General features: G+C 26.5%; 1 protein-coding gene across 2 annotated transcripts; it reads right to left on the reverse strand.

The window, feature by feature from the left end:
• Nucleotides 1-1974: 1974 nt before the first annotated feature.
• On the reverse strand, nucleotides 1975-14211 carry LOC140673981 (acyl-CoA Delta-9 desaturase-like). 2 transcript variants are annotated; one of them, XM_072907254.1, is made up of 7 exons: nucleotides 14036-14211; nucleotides 10460-10527; nucleotides 8627-8797; nucleotides 3718-3848; nucleotides 3446-3651; nucleotides 3155-3337; nucleotides 1976-3025 (listed from the first exon to the last, which is right to left on the reverse strand). In XM_072907254.1, exons 2-7 carry the CDS (start codon nucleotides 10473-10475, stop codon nucleotides 2761-2763), a joined length of 972 nt encoding a protein of 323 aa, XP_072763355.1. In that variant the 5' UTR covers nucleotides 10476-10527; nucleotides 14036-14211; the 3' UTR covers nucleotides 1976-2760. The 2 variants fall into 2 exon arrangements, with proteins under 2 accessions (XP_072763356.1, XP_072763355.1); XM_072907255.1 differs by lacking the exon at nucleotides 14036-14211 and having other exon boundaries at nucleotides 1975-3025; nucleotides 10460-10662.
• Between the last annotated feature and the right edge of the window lie 6755 nt (nucleotides 14212-20966).

Below are 20966 nucleotides of genomic sequence, written 5' to 3' on the forward strand. Positions count from 1 at the left end.
TACATACACATATAATTATATATATTTATATTTAACTATATGTATTTTTTTTTTCTTAGTACACTAAATTTCTAGCGTTTGTACGCTACGTCTTAACAAATTACAATTTATCCGTATAAGTCTAATTACATCTAAATATTATTACTGACAGCATGCTGGACAAACTAGACGACTTAGACAAACGTATTTCTTAAATAAGGCAATTCAGAATTATCCGGAATTCTTATATTATCAAGCTGCGATGTAGTAGCGTTACGAGTAGATCGCTTTATATGTAAAGCGTAAAGTTGTAGCGTACTACAAGTGCATAAAAAGCGATCTATCTAAAGTTACCAAGTAGTTTAATCAAAAAGAAATCAATTCGAAGATTCTCTTCTCAATTGAGGAACTTGATGTATCAATTACTTCTGCCGCCTCAATTATACATCTATAAATAAGAGTGTTGAACAAGACTTTCGACAGTGTTCAACTGATGTTGAACAAGGCATCAACTCAAGCGCAATTAAGATTCTGCTTTTGCGATTTTGTCTACGTGATTCCTTGCGAAGAACTCGGTAATATCGATAACCTAGTGAAGAGAGTGAGAAATTAATATGATGAGACGATGCGAATGAAAAATGAAAAAGAATGCGTTTCCGACATTTAAATGAGACAAGCTGATAATTTGGTTAAAATTAAATTAACATATTTTAAATTTAATTCTAATGTATTCCCGGTAAAAAATTTTTATATATAATCAGACAATTTAATTATACAAATTTATATACAAAATTTGTCCACTTTATATATAATTATATATAATTATACATAAAATGTTGCAGGTAATGTGTATAAGTATGTATACATAATTCTAATTGCAGCTATCAATCCATTTATATATAAATATACGTAATGTTTTGTACGGTGTCATCTATAATTATACACAATTGTGTAGAATACTGTATAATTATATTTAATTCTACATAGCTATACATAAGAAATTTTTTATCGGGTTTTAGAAAATATTCAAGCTAATATTTTTAACAATAAAATAATAAAAGTAAGAGGTCAATGTAATAATAATGACTAACAATAAGCGAGAAAAGGGCATAAAATAAGAGAGTGTAATTTGTGAATATTTGTGAATATTGTATTCTAACTAAATTTGGGCGCCAATAATTATGGCTAGACTCTTATTTGCCTTTTTGCTGGTTAATAATTATTAATATTTTTATTTGTTTTTAGAATTATTATTTTTCCTTATGTATGCATTATTAATTATTCTTTTAATTAGTTTTCTTAAAATAATGTCATTTATTCTATTAATTTACTATTCTTTTAATTTTCTTACTTTCACGCTTGCGTTATTAGAATTGATAGAAATGATTTTATATATAATCTCTTATGAATATAAAATTATCGATTGATTTATATATAATATTTATATTTATATAATTTATTTATATAATTGAAGAGAAATGTGTAGTCGTGTCATCAGTTGTGCAAACATGTATATTTAAATAATTTTAGAATTAATTAAACATAATGTATTTTTATTTAAATTGCTCGAATTGTAAAGAGAAAAAAATCTTGAAAATCAGGTGAGAAACGCACGTTTGCCAGTGAATCTCGATTTATTTAAATAGAGAGATAATGAAAGCTCTCTGTTTGTGTGTGTGCGTGCGTGCGTGTAATTTGCAAGTATTATTTCCGCAAATATTGTTGAAGAGAGAGTATTTCATTATTGTGAGTGGCACATTGATGCGATTCTACACAAAGATCGGCCAGGTAGTATAAAAGAAAATTATTGTTTAGGTTTTCATTCCTAAGAATAAGATTTAGAAACTGTTATTAATTCATATTTACTCATTAGTTTCCACAATATAATAAGCCATAAAATAAACTTTTACAATTCTTTGATACAACCTTAAAATATTTTTCATCTTTTTATTAATAAAATAATTGACATCACAACTTTTTATTTATTTCTAAATTATTTCTAAATTTTATTTACTTTGGAATTATTTCTATAAAAAATACTTGTTTGACACATCGTTTAGGAGCTAAGCGACCGCACAGGTTGACGTCTTAAATGACACATTTATTACAATTATGAAATGATTACAATTATTCATTTATTGTTTCAAACATTTCATACACTTATGTTACAAAAGGTATTTATCGTCTACCCTGAATCTGATTGTATTTATGACACCGTCATAAAAATTGATTTGTCGGACCCTATCAAATATTTGAAGTCTGTGTTGAATTTGACGATTCAATATATTTTGATTTTATAATAAGTTCTTGTTTCTTTTTATTTTATATTATTATATTCTAGCTTAGAAATAATAAATAAAATTGATTATTTAATAAATCTATCATTCAATAACTTAATATCCAATTAAATATAAAAAATGAAAATCACTCCATCACATTTCTACTACACTAAAAATTACGTTTTAACGTCAGTCAGCAAGTATTGGTTTTGATTGTTTTAAATATAAAATCGAATCTTATATACTTTCTCATTTAATGTAGCAAAATTTTTGCCATCATATTTCCTCGTGTGATTCAATGCAAATTGAAAATAAAAATTTTCCATCCTTTGAAATTACGTACAAATTAATTAGTAAGTTATACGAACCAAATCTTCTTACAGTATACTATTTCAAGGCTTTACTTCATTCAAAATAGATTTACTAACAATTATTTAACAACATTATGTAACAACTAATATCTCGCTTACATTATAACAATAGCAAAACAATTCTTTGGGCCTTATTCGTTATCATTGATTTTATCAAGCAATGTTGTTCCATTGTTTCGAAGAATACGTTTCTTCACTATGTCAATGTTTGCGATTCTCAAATCATAAGCTAAACCTAGGAAGGCGAAAAAGTCGATAAAAACTGTAGCGAAATCGAGCACGTAATTTCCTAGTTCGGCGGTTTTGTAGTCCCAAGGGAAAACATGATGATAGTTGTGCCAGCCCTCGCCGAGCGTCACGAAAGAGACCCCAATATTATTAACGGGCGATATTGATCTGCATAATAATATAAATAATATTTATAAAAACAAGAATATACATAATACGATATCTACAAGACAAACTTTTTTCCTCGTAAATAGCGAATTTCATTTGACACGTTGTTTAAATGAAAGAAATGCCTACTTATCGTATGGCTTTGTTCCCCAGATGTGAGCCACGGAATTTACCGCAAAAGTCATATTAAGATTTAAGCAGAGCGTGCAGATTGTAAGATGCCATGCACACGACATAGTCTCCTTCCATGCCCAGTAAGGTATCAATGTTGGCAGAAGAAAGCAACAGAAAGGTGCCAAATACGTATACCATCTGAGAAAAAGCAAACGCACATAAATAATATCAATAATCATCATCGACAGATATAATAATAGTTTGTAATTAGCTTTCATTTTTGCATAAATATTTCGCTCGACATACTTTCTCTGAAAGATAACGAAGGGGTCTTGTTCCATATCGGTGCAATCGATCCTAGCACTCTTCTTAATGACGTCCGGATGCTTATTAATTACTAGCCAGCCAATATGCGAAAAGAAGAATCCTCTGCGCGCATTGTATGGATCTGCATCGGTATCGGTAAATTTGTGATGCACTCTGTGATCTCTAACCCACGAGTAAATACAGCCCTGAAATATAAAAATGGGTGAAAAAATGAATTTGACGACGATGAGAGAAGAAAAAGCGAAACTAACTTGAAAAGCAGCGGTCTGAAAAATTGTCAGAATTAATTTCATCGGCCATTTTGCCTTGTAAGACCGATGAGCCCATAGTCTATGACAGCCAGCAGTGGTCCCTAGCATCGCAGCATTGTAAAAAGCAAAGACTAAAAATAACGATAATAACATGAGCTAAGAGTTGTAATATATATGTATGTATAATTTTGATAACTTGTACAATATTATTTGTATTACTATACTATATATAACCAAGTCGTCCGATCTAATTTAATTCATTTAATTTTTTCAGCTAGACTCTTTTGGACATATTAAAGTTATGTCATTACGTCAAAACTCGGGAAACGGGAAAATGGAATCGATAAAAATAAGAAAACATATACCTAATCAAAAACCAAAATTAGAATCAAACAGCAGATGTAAGAGCGAGACAAATATATTACAATACACCTTCCCCAATAAGCAAATAATATTTCTTTATAATTAATGTATTTTTAATATTAATTATTTATTTATTGTGCAATTGATTGTAAAACTAATGTTTATTTATTAATTATTTATTTTACATGAAATTCGTTTGTTTCTATAACATTTATTTAATTATTTATTTGCAATATATTGATTTAAAAAGAACATTTATGTAATGTTTATTTAATATCTATTATATTAATTATATTAATTATATAAAATAATTATCAGTTTAATTTTTCGACACAAAGTTACCAAGTGGCAAGAAAGAGGACGAGCTTTTTTTTATATCCTAACTAAACAATAACATTCAGTTTGGTTTTATCTACAGGGGAACCCGGGGTATAATGGCGCAGAGAGAGAGATATCGATATCTTTCTACAGAAATGCTGCCATATCAAGAAATGTATTGCAATTATTGCTACTAGATATCTCTTTCTGCGTTATCAGTCATTACTATATAGTTTTAGGTGAAAGTTGTTACAAATTATTTAATGCATTCGCTGTGCTCTTCGCGACTAAGTTGTTAGTCTTTGATACATTTACATAAGGTAAGCAATGAGAAAATTCTATCTTTTTATTATCCTAAGTACATTTATGTCATAAAATGGTTCGTTCTTGTCACTTTGATACCGTGTGTTTATGTTAATATCGATTAGCCCACGGGGTATAATGGAATGCACCGTAGTAGATGCACGTGGCAGCATATGTGACACGTGGGCTGCTTTCGCGGCGAAATCAAAATGATCCGTGCGCTGTGATTGGTCAAATTTGAAATTTTATTACGATTGCTTCTTTCTTCAATGCCGTATCGGTCATGAGATATATATATACACAGGTATATAAGGGTATATTACAATTTCTCTTGCAGTAGCACTATTATGATTTTCTATTTCTTCACAAATATTGTATTTTACAATAGAATTAAACATTTTTAGAAATGTTTTCAACCTTATTATATACCTGTGTATAGCTGATGACTAATACGGCATTAAAGATAGAACCAATCACAATGAAATTTCAAATTTGACCAATTACAGCGCACGGATCATTTTTTTATTTCGCCGCGAAAGCAGCCCTGTACATACACGTGAAGTAAGATTAGGATTAGCGTCTCTTCGATGTAATTTAATTTTTTTAATCTGAATGTAATTTAACCTAGGTTAAATTTTATCTCAATATATACATTTTTAATGTTTTTATTTTTTCGCATTTTTTAAGTGTTTTCTATTCTTTAGGATACAGAGTTTAATTTGTTTTTTTAAATTTGTTTTCTTAACTATTTGGATGTTTATTTATCTCTAAATGTACTTTTTATTTTCTTAAAGAAAGGAAGAGAGAGAGAGAGAGAGAGAGAGAGAGAGAGAGGGAAGGAGAGAGTATATAAAAATACTATCTTTCAAAATAAATACTAAAAATATAACATTAACATTTAAAACTTCTAAAGTTTTAACTAAAAGTTGTATATTATGATGTAATATATATATATATATATATATATATATAAAGTTACTAAAGATATAATACCAGAGGATATTTTTGTTCTAAAGAGAAATAAATATATATATATATATATAGAATATAGAAATATAGATTTGTATTTTTATAATAACTTTATATAATAATTTTATTAAATTATAACTAAATTTAATAATTTTTTTATTATAATACATTTTTTCTCTTTAGAACAAAAATATCCTTTGGTATTATATCTTTAGTAACTTTATATATATATATATATATATATATATATATATATATATATATATATATATATATATATATATATATATTACATCATAATATACAACTTTTAGTGAAAACTTTAGAAGTTTTAAATGTTAATGTTTGCAAAATAGACAAGCTTTGTGAGTCCATTATACCCCGCGTGAAAAGCATATCAGGAAAATCTAATCTTTTATTAAATCAGTAATCTCGTTTATTAAAACTATTATTTTATAATAAACTTGTGCTTTTTCTTATAATTGATATTCCAAAAAATATTTTAGTAAAAAAAAATCGATTTATTTATTTGTAATATTTTGAAAATTTGTTTAACGTTAGGTAAGCCATTATGCTCCGAGTTTCCTTATGTATAATTATGTAGGTCATTCAGTCATTTAGTATCATTAAACGTTATTAAGTATCATTCAAAGTGTTATATGTTTGAAAATACCAAGGTTTGGAAATAATGCGTAGTTGCTTTTTTCAGTAACTATAACGGCGTTACAAATTTTGTTTGTAACTGAAAAAATAACTTTCGTTACAGTTTTTGATAACGAGTAACGAAATTAAGAGTTTTTTTTATCGTTACTACACAACACATGTCTTTAAAAGATAACTTAAAAACGTCTTATTGTCTTTTAAATATATCTTTAAGATGATATAATTTCTAATTAATAAGTAAATAAATTTCTGTTTTATTATTGATAATATCTATCATGCCCCTCCCCCCACCCTTCCCCTGTAAGTAGAAAAAATTTTTTCTCTACGGTTTATAGTGACTCTAATTTTTACTTTTATACCTTTTATTATCTATAAATAAAATATAAATTATTATTATTCACAGGATTCGTTTGTTAGCGTTAATCGAGTCACTATTCTTGAAAAGTATTTCCTGGTTTAAAAATCAAGAAGTTTTTTCGTCGGAATTTGTAATTATTCAACTTTCCATCATACTGCGCATAATTTATTCGGATTAAACAGCTGCTTCTCTTACTTTTTGCTATATTACCGCTATTTCAACGTTATTTGTTACACTTTTCTGGTTTTGCGCTGAAGAAGTCCCAAAAAAAACGGGTTTGAAACATTCGCCTTAATTTAGATGTAACTTTTCATCAAATTGTACCAATACATTTAATATTGGTATTATAATATATTTGCCTTCTAAGTATAGTATTTACTTTGAATTGTTTTACAATCATTACCTATATGATACGTTTGCTCTCTACAGCTTTACTTTGGTTTTATTATTATTATAATATTATTATAATTTCTAATTAAAGATGATCTTTTGGCATTTCTGTGTTGTCTGCGATTTTTTTCGAATATATTTGAAAATATACCTAAATATGTTATACTTTTTTTCAAGTATAATTTTCAAATAAATAGACAAATATTTTTCGTTTCATGCATTTGCGCGCATTTTATATAGTACATGTAACCTAACATATACTGCAGATACATGTGCACATATGTATGCGTGAAATTGAACTTAGAGATTGATAAGAGTATTGAAAGTATTACATAGAAACTACTGGAATCTCTTTCTACTTTGTAAAAAACTTTAAGTAGACAGATAATTCAACGATTAGAGTCAAGATTTCGATATTATGAAAATTATTGTATCGTGTTAGAATTTTAAAATTAAAAAAAAAATTGAAGAGACGTGAAGAAAGCGATTTTGATTGATCATAAATATGATCTATTGAAAATAAACCAACAATAAGAAAATTATTTTATTTACATTTACAGAATCTAAAATTGTTTAAGAAAGCTTGTTTACAATTTTTTTCAAAAGTTTGTCTTATTTAAAATAATTTTTATTATCAAAATTATTACACACTTTATATCAATAGCACTATCAAAATTATATTATTTTGATTACTTTAATGTAAAATAATGTTTAAATATTTTCATTGTTTAGTGTAAGAATTTGATCTTGTATTAAAAAAATTTTTATGCAAAGTTTGTATTGTATACAAAAAAAAAAAAAAAAAAAAAAAAATAACGGAAATTCTAACGATTCGTTACTTTTTGAGTAACAGTAACGGTAACGAGGTACTTTCTGGAAAAAAGAACGATAACGGTAACTTTTATAAAGTAACTTTTTCAACACTGGAAAGTACACAAAAAATGTTATTTAGCAAATTGTAGAAAAAAATATTTTAGATAAAAATTGTTGACTCAAAGGGGAAAAGAGATAGAGATATTAGTTTGATCTTAAGCGTACACACTTGCTAAGCTGTAAAAAATTTAGAATTTTTTAATGGAGTTATCTCAATTTTTTATATAAATCAATTTCTCACAATATTCTGAGTACGCTATTTTTTATATTTTTAGTTTTACATTTTATTTTAATATTTTATTTTCTCTTTGACATTCAATTTAAATTTGTTGACTCGTAATTGACATGATATTGATATGTTTATAATATTTTACTTATTATGTTTATGTTTTAATTTTTAAGTTTGCGTACTACTGAAGATGATCTTAAAGCAAAGGTTTGAAACGTCTAATATTGTAATTATATATATATATATATATATATATATATATATATATATATATATATATATATATATATTTTGTTTTTTTTAAATTTGAATATATACACTCGCTCCTCCTTACATTTACTGCTCGGCTCTGACTTGGGCCTTTGATTATATGTTTCGTTTTGATTGATACTATGTCTTATTGATAAAACCATAAAAAAATAAAATAAATAAAAAATACCTACACCAAATGATTGTCCAAAGTTTGGCGTGGAAGAGACCTAGGTACAATCCATAGATTCCAGCAAGGTGAATGTAGATTAAAATAATGATTTTTTTCCATTTGTAATCGACCTTGTGTTTTCGCGAATCTTTTGCCAGCAGCTCATTATTATTATTATTAGATCCTTCCGCACCTATTACAAATAGATTAGATAAGTTTAATATCACGCTAAAAAATCTAAGATGTATTTCTGATAACAATAAGCGTAGCCTTCGTTACACCATAATTAAAATTGCAAAGCAATTACGTAGCGATATATTATAATTACAATAAAAAACAAATTATACAATTATAATAAACTACAATTATATAATAAAAGTGTAATAATTTTTTATTATAATTTTACAATTTATCCCTATACTATATTGTTTTTATCTTTAGGTTTTGATATGTCACTTACGACTAATTTGTTCATTTTTCAATTAATGTATTCAAACAATTTACTTGAATAATATATGCCTTTTTCCTGCGTCTAAGTTATTTGATTATCGAAATCGAATAACACTTGATCAATGTTTCTTTGCATGAAAATTATATCAAATAAGTTTGAAAAAAATGACGATAAAAAGAACGAAAAAAAGAATTGTTAAATTTTCGATATTCGTTACCAAAAAATGTAAAATAGTCACTTTTTCCTTTACATAAAAATGTAAAGTACCCAGTAAACGCTAGATATTCCTGAAATATTCCATTCGTGTTCCAAAAGTTCTGTATATTCTGGAATAGTAGAGAAATGTTCATAGAACGTCCAAATAATTGTGAAATATTTAGAATATTTTATGAACATTACCTATATATTTAATAAGGAACATGCAGTGTAAATTTTAATACATGTATGGGACATAAAAAATGAAATAAAAAATAGAATAGGGTAAACTCGACATAAAAGTAAAATGGACATAGTTTTTTAAAATGCATAAAACATACTTTTATTTTTGTCATTTTTTAATAGTGCTTGGCACATTATCTTCCCTGAACCTTAAATTACGTAATGTTATCGAAATTAAAAGAAAAATATTTAATAGAAATTTTATATTATCAAAATAGTGCAACATAAGCATTGGCCATCTTACCCAACTTTTATAAGGCTAAAGATGGCCATAATATTTAGAAAAAAATAGTGAAAACGAAAATAAAAATTCTAGATCATATAACAATTTACATATTTTTATAATATGTCTGACATCGATTACGATAGCTTAACTGTAATTTTGTTATTCGACATTGTAACAGTTTTTGTGTGGACAAATGAAAAACTTTGCAAGTAGTGAAAAGTAAAAATATAATATAAGATTCACAATATTATTATTTCGAACAACGTATGGACATAAACGACTGTAAATATCGATTATCTTTGATAATAAGTAAAAAAGCTTTGATAATAACTCTGTAGCGATTATTGAAAAAATTACAGTCTATATGGTCATCTTTTCCGTATGGCCATCATACCCTAGTTTACCTTAAAACATTTTCTTCTTATTTGAATATTCTTTGTATATTCTTTAAATATTCTTCAAATATTAGTTTTGGAATAATCTTGGGATGTTCATTTTAGATTTTAGAAATATTTTAGAAATATTTCACAGAAATATCTAGCGTTTGGGTAGTTACTTTTTTTACAAATAAAATTTGTTACTAAAAAACAAATAACTGTAATGATATAACGGTCTTGTAAGTAACGCGTTATTTCTCAATCCTGATTAAAATAAAATATATATAAAAAACAATATGTAAAGTGAGAAAAGAAACTGCAGGCTTACAATAACTAATATATAAAATAAATTAAACAAATTACCTTTAATATTGTCCATTGTATAGTTGTGATTTTAGCCGGTATATAAATAGATTCATCTGAATAACGCACTACAAAATATCCGAATTTGAATTTTAATTACGTATCGTGAATATATCGGTCAATATTATCTATTGCGAATATACCTCTGATGTCGTCTGAATTTTTCAACAAACAAATACAACTGTAACCGTACATCAGTTCAATTCTTATCTTATGGTCCTATTATACCGCCTATTATACTCCTATTATACTCCTATTTATACCGCCGATATTGCTTATCTATTTTAAAATATCCAAATATTCCTACTTTTTATAATATGGGTAGATAAAAACGATAGATAAAAAAGTGGGAAGATCCTTATTTAACACGCGGAAATAAAAGATGCAATAAATAAAATAATATGTATAAAAAAAAATATTGGATACGCAAGTTAAAATACTTTATAGTCCGTATTCTGCTTTATGCAGCTCACATTTATATTTTTATTTATATTTATCTTTAAACGTGTCTCTAAATGTAAATAAAAATTGTTATAAAAACATATTTGTAGGTACATTTAGCATATTTAAAAAAAAAATTCAGAACACGAGCCATTATATGCAAATATTTCATATTTATATTCATATTAAAAATAACTTTCATATATCTAATAACAATAAACAATGTGTATCGTGATCGATATCTCGGAAAGTATGTCATCAATTTTAAAGATTTAGGTCTCGAATTGTATGGTCTAGTGAGTTTTCAAATATAAATGGAAGTTGTTTAGGTTACCAAAGTAGAACAAAAGGTCATTTAAATCTCCAAATAACATCAAAAACTAATTATTTTAGAGAGAAAGTCAAGATGATATCATTTTATATTTTTAAAGAAACATAATTTGACTTTTTTATGACTATATTTTGACTTTCTCATGATTTTTGGTGTATGAAAAATTATTAAAATCTCGTAGATATTACAATAATATTTTGCAAATTTGTGAAAATATTTGATGTTTGAAACATTAATATCCTGATTTTCCATTTATAAGATTATAAAATATAAAAATTGAAGGATATAAATCTTACAGAACAAATCTCTATAAGATTTATATTCTTCAGCTTTTATATTTTATTAATCTTATAAATGAAAAATCAGTATATTTAATGCGTCAAAACTCATATATTTTCACAAATTCATAAAAATAATACCTATAAATTTGCGAAACTTAGTAAGAAGGTAGGTGAAATAAATATAATTATTTTTATCTATATTTATGTTATTTTAAAACAAAAATTTTTTTTTATTTAAGAGCAGAAATATGGAAACGTAGTTTAGCACATAGTCGTTTTTTGTAGTATGTAATAAAAATTATACACAAGAAGTATTGCACGAAAAATCAATAGCTATCTAGAATTCTCAGTTAGTATAGTTAAATACATTTAGCAAAAATAAAATAACATTTTATCTGCACTTCTAAATCGGGAGTAAAAACAATGTGCGGTATATATTTCTATATTTAACATTATTGCCTTATATAGCTTTTCTTCTGCGCATCTTACGTAATTATATTTTCAAAAAACCAAGCAATCGTGCATCAATATAATTAATTTTATCCTCACGCGCATATCTTCTATATGTATATTTTCAAATCAAACTTATATTGTTTTCGCGTTTCTTAACAACTTAAAATGCACTGAAAAGGTACACAATTACTTGTCACAAATAAAAAAAACTTTTTGAAGATTATAATCATGTGCATGCGATTGTTTAATTTACTAAAATGTTTTTAAAGCACATCAATTGCACTCATTTTTCTCTGATTACTTGTAGAAAACCAACGGGAAATTTTTGATTGAATCTGCGTAACGTTACATGATGGAATTTTTTTTAGCAATGGCACCTGAAACAAGTAATAAATCAAAGTTTTTATTTCAAATATGACTAAAGATATATTAATAAAGATTCGAAAACATTCCGAACATTCAAAATTTACATTGAATTGCTGTAAGAATATTTGTATCTTGAAGTTTTATTTTTACTGATCCTGGACCAGAGTAATTAATAATCCTGGTATTATGCTGACAAAATCTACATAATATGTATAATAATGGGAAGCGTATTTGAACACGCATTCGGTATATTTGTTTGTAAAGTTTGGTGCTGATAAAAAACTTATTACATTTTGCGTGTCTGCGTACTTTAAAGTATACTTTAGCGCGTTGTATTGTTAATTATGTAATTATATATATTCTTACGTTGGTGTGCTGAAGCTGGACTTAAACGTTCAAATAAATGCGTTTTTTTATCTAAAAAATTGGAGTTTTTATTTGCGCCGTTTATATCCTGCGCTTGCTCAGATCGCCCTTCTCTTTGATTTTATTAATGACAAAATATGTTTTGGATAAAATTAAGTTGTTTTCTTCCATAGAGAAACGAAAAATGTATAAGATTTCCATAAAGGTTCTCATTTAAAATTTTAAATTAAGTTAACTTTGTCTCACCCACACAACCAGAGTTTGAAAACCAACTTTCATTTACGCTTAAAGGTCCGTCAGATCCATACGATTCAAGACCTACATCTTTAAAATCGATGGCATACTCTTCGAGATATCGAACTGCAAAGAGTTATGTTGTATATTTATCTTATAATATCTTTCTCTTAATATTTCTCTATTCTTATTCTTACTATTCGCACTTTTTGCATACGTATATCGTATAATTAAATAAGAAAGATATTATATATACATGTATATAGAGAGAAAATGTGTCAGAACACACATGAAATGTCAGAAGATGATAAGTTTCATCGAGATAAAATTAATTTTTGTTATGAAAATGATATGTCTTTCGTGTATTTGTTGGACCGCCTATGAAGTAGGCACGTGGTCGCGTGACGCATTAGAATTAAAAATAAAATTTTAAAAAAGCGACAAAAAAACAAAATAAAATCGAAGGACATGGATTAAGATAGCGTGAAACGTGACGCGCAATGTCACGCGACCGGCTGTCTATTTCAGAGACGATCCGAACAAATATATGCTCCAGAAGGACATGATGTAAAAAAGTCCAAATTAAAAAGAAAATCTGCATGTATAAAAATTCGTATAAAAATTTACCCTGAGAAATGATGATATTAATCATATTAATTTATACAAATAGAGTTTAGTAATTAAACTAATTGTAAAATAAATTATATTATTTAAATAAATGTATATATTAGTGATTTTGTATAATGTGTGACTAATCATTAAAATCAATTTGAAGTGCAAAAAGACATATTTAGTCTAAATTTATATTAGAAGATGTTAAGTAATTTGAAGCGATAACAAATTAATTGTTACACGTTGTTTGGCTATCATTTTTCTCAACGTGTTATTATTAAGATATACACAAGAGTGTTTTGTTATCATTTAAGCATCCCGAGCTATATATTTTTTTTCTTTTATGTATTTAATTAGCCTACGCTGACCCGAAAAAGAAATTATGTCTAATCTGGCTGGCCATTAACAGATAAAAATAAATGCAAAAAGAATGAGTGTGAAAAGAAAAAAAAGAAATGATCTTTAGAATCTTAAAAGTGAAGAAAAACTCACAAAATAAAATCCAGAGAGTACGAGCGTTTAAATATGATGTTTGATCCCGTTCACAGCAACAAACTCACCCGATTCGAACAAGAGAAAGTGGTAATGTAAAAAGTAATAAAGTAAATAGATGAGAAAACGCGATTGCGACAAGTATCGCAAAATAATTCGCTATAATGATTTGATCGTTTGACTCTTCAATGATTTAAATACAATTTGGATTAGGATATATAGGAATTTTTTTTCTCTCACTTTTTTAATTCTCTTGTTTTCTTGATAGAAACAATGCAAATAGTATTCTTCTAATTATTTTTTAATTCAATTTTTCTATTGTTTTTTTATACGTTCGATGTCAACTATGGACACTTTAACACACAAATTTATGCACATATGCATTTTTCATATATGAATATGTAAGATATATAATGTGCTGATATATGCAAATTCGCATGTCAAGGCGTACCTGAGTCCGAATGTACATGCAGACATAAATTATACAAGAAATTATATAAGCATATTTTAAACATAATTATATTTATATTTATTTTATTTTATATATAAACCCCTTTTCTCGAGTGCTATCATTGAACAAGAGTATTATCATCGAACAAATTAATTTTATATAAAATTTTATATAAAAAAATTTCTAATTTTGTGAATTAATTATATTTATTTATTTTCAATTTCTCGAACGATTGATTTCATTATGAATAGACAGAAACAAAATCTTAAAAACAAACTCGCGGCAGTTTTTATAAAATATAATTTTTGTATTCTATTATATTATTGTATTTCCTACGTTCTCTATATTTTTGGCGTGGAAATTATGCTGCCTAAATTAAAATAGTAACGATAAAACTAATTAAATTACATTTATTATATGTTATTTATAAAAGAAATGTACCAAAATCGCGCTTTCAAAAAAAGTAACTTTAATAATAATTATCAAAATAAAAAATAACTTTAACACGTTATTTTTCAACTGTTTATAAAATTTTATACATCTATATTATTTGTAATATATTTAAAAAAAAAAGAAAAAAAAAGAAAAAAGACAAACAAGAATCGTACGTGTCATAGCGCACGTTTATTTTACATTATAGTGCCATGTGTCACGTGACATAATCACAGTGTAATGAAAACTATAATTAACACGTTTCGATTCTTCTTGGAACAATTTCCAACGCTTTAACGGTTAAATAAAATCATGACTTAAGTTATTATTGAATTATGAATGATTTGTACATTTGATATCGGTAAGTTTGATGTAAATTTAATACAATTTTAACCACAATTTAATAATGTCAGAAAAATTATAGTCAACCGGAACACAAAGTAAAGTCATTAAAATATTGAAAAGTCGGAAGCCCTTCCTGACTTACGCGCTTCTGCACGATCTTGATCGCTCACGGTGCATATTTTTTTGCAAAAATTATATCTTTAAATTGACATCATTTCACAAGACATTTAATAATATTAATGATTTTAAAATTGCTGAATAAAATATTAATGATTATATTGTATATAATTGGATTTATAATAGAATTATACTTGATAATAAACCAGATTGAACCGATGTTTAGTGTATGTTTATCAGTTACTAATTTGCTAATCTCTGATCGACTGCAATACGCAATAAACAATTATTCAAGTGCAATCGATAATCGTTTTAATCAATTATGCGTTTCACAAAAGTAATAATTAATGTTTGACCAAAGGCGACTGCCATTCCACAAAGATATTCGATAACTTGTATTATTTTAATTATTTCGCAACAATAATCACATAAAAGCCGAGTATGTAAATCTACATTGATGATCGAGTATGTAAATCTATGTTGATGATCTATACAAATGATTCGATTAATTATGTCATTTAAATCATACTGCTCATCGCGCTCTATATCACGTATTTTGCGTTTCAATCATGACTTACACGTACCGCGAGATATGTCGGGACTAGGGAATACAATCCCGGGATCCCGGCTATTTTTCTAGTTCCGACCATCTCGAGATTGTAAACTATACTGATCCCGGAATTTCGGGATTTTTCACTAATTATAAGTTGTGAATTTCGAATAATTTTCACTAACGTAATTAAACTGTAAATAAAATTGTTTAAATATATTTTATTGCATATAAATATTTGTAGAATTTTCATTCATAGATCCTTAACTTTAGATCTGCACTTCTATTTTTGCGTTCTTATTTTCAAAAATCTAAATAATATATAGGAAAGTTAAGGAGCTGAAATTTTGAGGAAAATTTGTTTTTACAACGAGGAAATGACAGGCCAAGTATTATATTATTTGGAAACTCGTCGGGGGCACTTTTCGTATGCTTATATGCGACTATAGCTTTTGCATAAAAACACGCGTGCGCGCGTGTTGCAAAATTTCGAATTAAACTGCATCGCGACGAGAATAATGAGATTTTTTCTTTTCGACATTAATGACTTTATTTTATTACGGCTCACGATAATTTTTAAGACATCATTATTATATTACGGCTCAAATTTCATTAAATTTACATCGAATCGATATCAACTTTACCGATAAATCATTTAATAATTATTCTATAATTATTCAATAGCTTAAGTCTTATGATTTGATATTAGCCAGTTTTAAATGAAAACTGAAGATAATTCTAAGAAAAACTGAAATATTTTAATTATCGTTTTAATTATACTACGATTATGTCACATGTCACATGTTAATGTAAAATAAACACGTGCACTGCAGCGTCTGCGGCTCTTATTTGTCTTTTTTCCTTATTTATTACTTGAATTTAATTTTAAAAAGCCTTATATCATTATTGATTATTTATCACATATATTATATGTATTTATATATACTCTATCACACACATATGTTATACATATATAAGTATAATTCACAGCCTACTATGAATATTAATTATTCTGTCTTGCTTCGATGCGTATTTTCTTATTACATGATATATATCGTGACCAAGCAGCTATAACATCCGTTATCATTGTCAGTGTTGGCATATAGCAAATTAACCCTCAACCTGAACGCGTGGATCTTTCGTGTCCGTGCCATTTTTAATTCATTGTTTTCAAAAAAATATTAATAAAATCTCGAGGTTGAAAAAAAAAGTTTGTGTCAAAAGGGACTTATAACTGAAAGGACAATTTAAACAGTTCATTCAGTGCAAAGTGCTGGCGAATCTAAATCTGAAGCGGACGCAAATGATCCACGTATTCGCTTTCTGTATATTAAAAATAAAAAAGGGCGAATAAGTAAATTTTTTTAAAAATATTGTTTTTTTGCTGTTAATCGGTTTTTTTTTATAAAAATAAATTATAAATTTACATTGATAATTTCCTACTAAAAAGCAAAATAAATTGCTTTAATTTCTATTGTGTCCATTTATTTTTATGTTAAAAGTATCTTTTGTTAATGATAACGAGCAACAAACAGGGATTGTATGTATTGATCAATTTTTATAGTAGTATTTTATGTAGATTGTAATGTAAATTACATTTTGTTTTCACCTTGCTTTCAAATAAATTACCTGAAGATTATAAAAAATTTTTTCCTCAGAAAAAAGACATTTTTTTATACCTGAAAATTACCCATTTTCGATCATTCAAATAATTACATTTTGTTAAAGCCGTGGATATATAGTATTTTTTTCGTAAACTTTGAACTAAAAATTTCTGAAAGCCTTTTTGATTAAAATTATTTTTTCAAATTTTTATTAATTTTTATATAAAACATCTATGTTTCCAAATCTTGATCTAACAAATGACAAAAATATATACAAAATTGAAAAATATACAAAATGTATTTAAAATATTTTTAAATACAAAAGTATTTAAAAACATTATTTCTTTAACACTACTACATAAACTTTTGGTTTAAACTTAAAAGAAGATGTGTAATTTTTTTTTAGAATTTTTTAAGTAATTTTACAGTACAAAAATTAAACTCGGACTCCAGTTACCCACGTGTTCAGGATTACGGTGCCAAAAAAATGTGTTTAATTTGAGGGTTAATAATGGTAAAAACAATATACAAATTCTATAAAAAAAAACCGATTAAATAGAATGGCTCTTTATTATGTATAATAAAATAATAAAGGAAATAAAAGGTATATAACAGAAATCTTTGCAAACTTATTTGAGTATAAAACAAAATATATTTATATAATCAGGAATCTCTCTAAACTCTAAATCATTGATAATAATATTATATATAAAGGAATAGCATTAAATTATAATTTATTGTTCAATAAAAATAGAAGCAAACATCTCGGTTCAATTTTTTGAACCTTTCTCAGCGCAAACATACAATATAATTAGCATTAAAAATTAAAATATAAAACGCGTGATAAGAATACAAATTAAAATTATTTCGTTCGGCATATTTTGTCTTCCGTGTTACAGTCGCAATGTCAAAGGTATATCACACGCAATGTCACATTTCACATTCAAAAGGCAAATAATTATTATATGAATTCGTATCTAACACATTATACATAAATCTCTGTCATATAAATTAAAAGGAAAATGTTATTAATTTATGTAATCGATTTCATGTATAAAAATCCTGATTGCCTTAAAAAATATATTTCTCCATTCATGGATAACATCTTTGATAAAGTATAAGTCATTTTATGTTCAGAATAATAAAACTCTATAATAAATAACGTAGGGGTTGAACTTGAATAAAAAATCAAATTTAAGAAATGTAATAACAAAGTTGAAAAGGTTAATAATTAAAATAAAGAACATAGCTTAATAATGTTGGCTTTCGATAAGTAAAAGACTAGTAAATGGAACAAATGTATCAATATATAACGATTGAAAGGGATTTGGGAAGGGGAATTTCTGAGAAGGAGAAGAGAGAGAAGGAAAACATATTCAGGGCAAATATGTGTGTCTGAAAGCAAGTTTTAATCGCATTTGAATCAACATTTGAATCAACATTTAAATCAGCATGCTTTTATATGCATCATACAATGTCAAGAATGATTCACTATCATCTATATTAACTACTACCATGAAAAAATCGGGCTCGTATGTAGTGTGCAATTAAAAGCTAATTTATTATTACTTTAATTACTGTAAACACAAATTTATTACTTCTACCTGATAGCAGAAAAACTATGTTAAAAATGAGAGTGTCAACTTGTCTATTAAGCTAGCATCCTAACCCGGAAAAACACTTACAGCGAGTCGCAAATAAAAAAAATAAATACATTAGAATTTATTGCTTATTATTAATTATTCAAAGATACTGCATACAAATTTTAGAAATATTAAATTTTTAAAGATGCACCAACATGACATACTATAAACATATATAAATATAATAAGTAAAATGATCAAAAATAGGTAACTAACAATATTAGTTTGTTATAAAATAGTTTCGTGCGTTAAATCCCCTTAAAATAAATTATTTTTCAATTTATTGCTTGTGATTTAACTAGAAAAATCAATCGAAACATGTGATGGTGCTTGCCTGCCAGAGCAAAGTACATGAACGCAATTAGTTGCTGCTATTATTTATTGGTCTCAAGATGTACAATATTAACGTTTGAATTTCAAAAATTGACTAAAACAATTAACGATATCAGCCTGCAAAAATAAAGTACATGCTAATGTTTTTCCTACAAAATTCCTATAAAAAAAAGTCTTTCAAAACCACACAAAGTCAGATTAACATTAGCTTTCAATTAATCAAAAATTTAAAAGTATGAAGATTTAACCTGACCGTAAATTAGAGCTTCTCTTAATGTTATTTCATATTTGTAAATATTTTTAATAATGCATTTTTTTCATTTTTTATAAAGTTGCTTATAAACAGCTTTTTAGAATTCAGACGTTTACAGAAAGTTTTTCAGCACTCTGACGAGTTTTCTCGCTTCTATTATCATATTATATCGCATAATTACCGTCTTCATTTTAATATTTGTAAAAAAAAAAAGACTTTTCTCGCTCTGCAAAACAAATACGATAGATGCGTACATGATGCGTACGTATTATACAAGGTTTATCTTTTGAATCTGTAATTTTAATTAATTATCTACGCATTCATATTTTTAATAATTTTAATTTTTAATGTACACTACAATACTTTTGATTAATAATATTACAAACATTAATTGCTGTAGAGAGCAAGGACGAGTAACAAATAAAAAAGTAATAAATTAATATTAAAATTATATTTTAGTTTAATATTAATATTAAACTAAATATTAAAATATAATTCCACATGTAAATAAATTAGTACAGTAAAACGTATAAAACGTATAAAATTAAAAGATGAACCGAAAAGGATAACTGAGGCGCACGTTTCGAGTTCAAATTCGAGCCTTCTTTAGCGCAGTAAATTAATGCAAATCATAAATATAAGTAGAATTAATATCATAAATCGGAAATAATCTTTGCAGAAAGCAAATTACAATATTTGACGTAAAAAAGCGGTGAAAAATCGGTAAAAAAAACAAACGCTTAAAGTTCTTGTTGCCGGTGCGTACCATGGTTGGTACGCACCGGCACGAGGAATTAACAAAAATATTCTTGACAGATTCGTGACTTGACAGCAATGTACAAATTACGTCGAGTCACCAAACTGTACAATCAACTAAGTATTAACTTACAATACAATGTCAAATTGTCCAGCGGTAAAATCGTTAATTAGGTGAAGAGCCATGGCGTTGTTTTTAGTGTCACGCTGTCACTGTCAAAATTCTTCAAGATAGTCAGAATATATATATATATATATATATATATATATATATATATATATATATATATATATAAAGACGGTAAATTTTCCGTGTCTGTTTGAAGATTTAAACCGTTCTTCTGTCTCTTAATAAAAAGCATTTCTGATATCAGTCTCTTATTATAAAAAGGGACCTCGTTCAACACCTCGACATCGTTCCAGCGGAAATCATGATTCTGAGAAAAT

This window comes from Anoplolepis gracilipes, chromosome 15 (assembly GCF_047496725.1).
Source record: "Anoplolepis gracilipes chromosome 15, ASM4749672v1, whole genome shotgun sequence".
Taxonomy (NCBI): Eukaryota; Metazoa; Arthropoda; class Insecta; order Hymenoptera; family Formicidae; genus Anoplolepis; species Anoplolepis gracilipes.

Coding starts and splice junctions, on each gene's coding strand:
- LOC140673981 (XM_072907255.1), bottom strand. Junction 3,652..3,717: donor TTCAGACCGCTGCTTTTCAA/GTTAGTTTCGCT, acceptor TTTATATTTCAG/GGCTGTATTTACTCGTGGGT. Junction 3,026..3,154: donor GGAACAAAGCCATACGATAA/GTAGGCATTTCT, acceptor ATTATTATGCAG/ATCAATATCGCCCGTTAATA.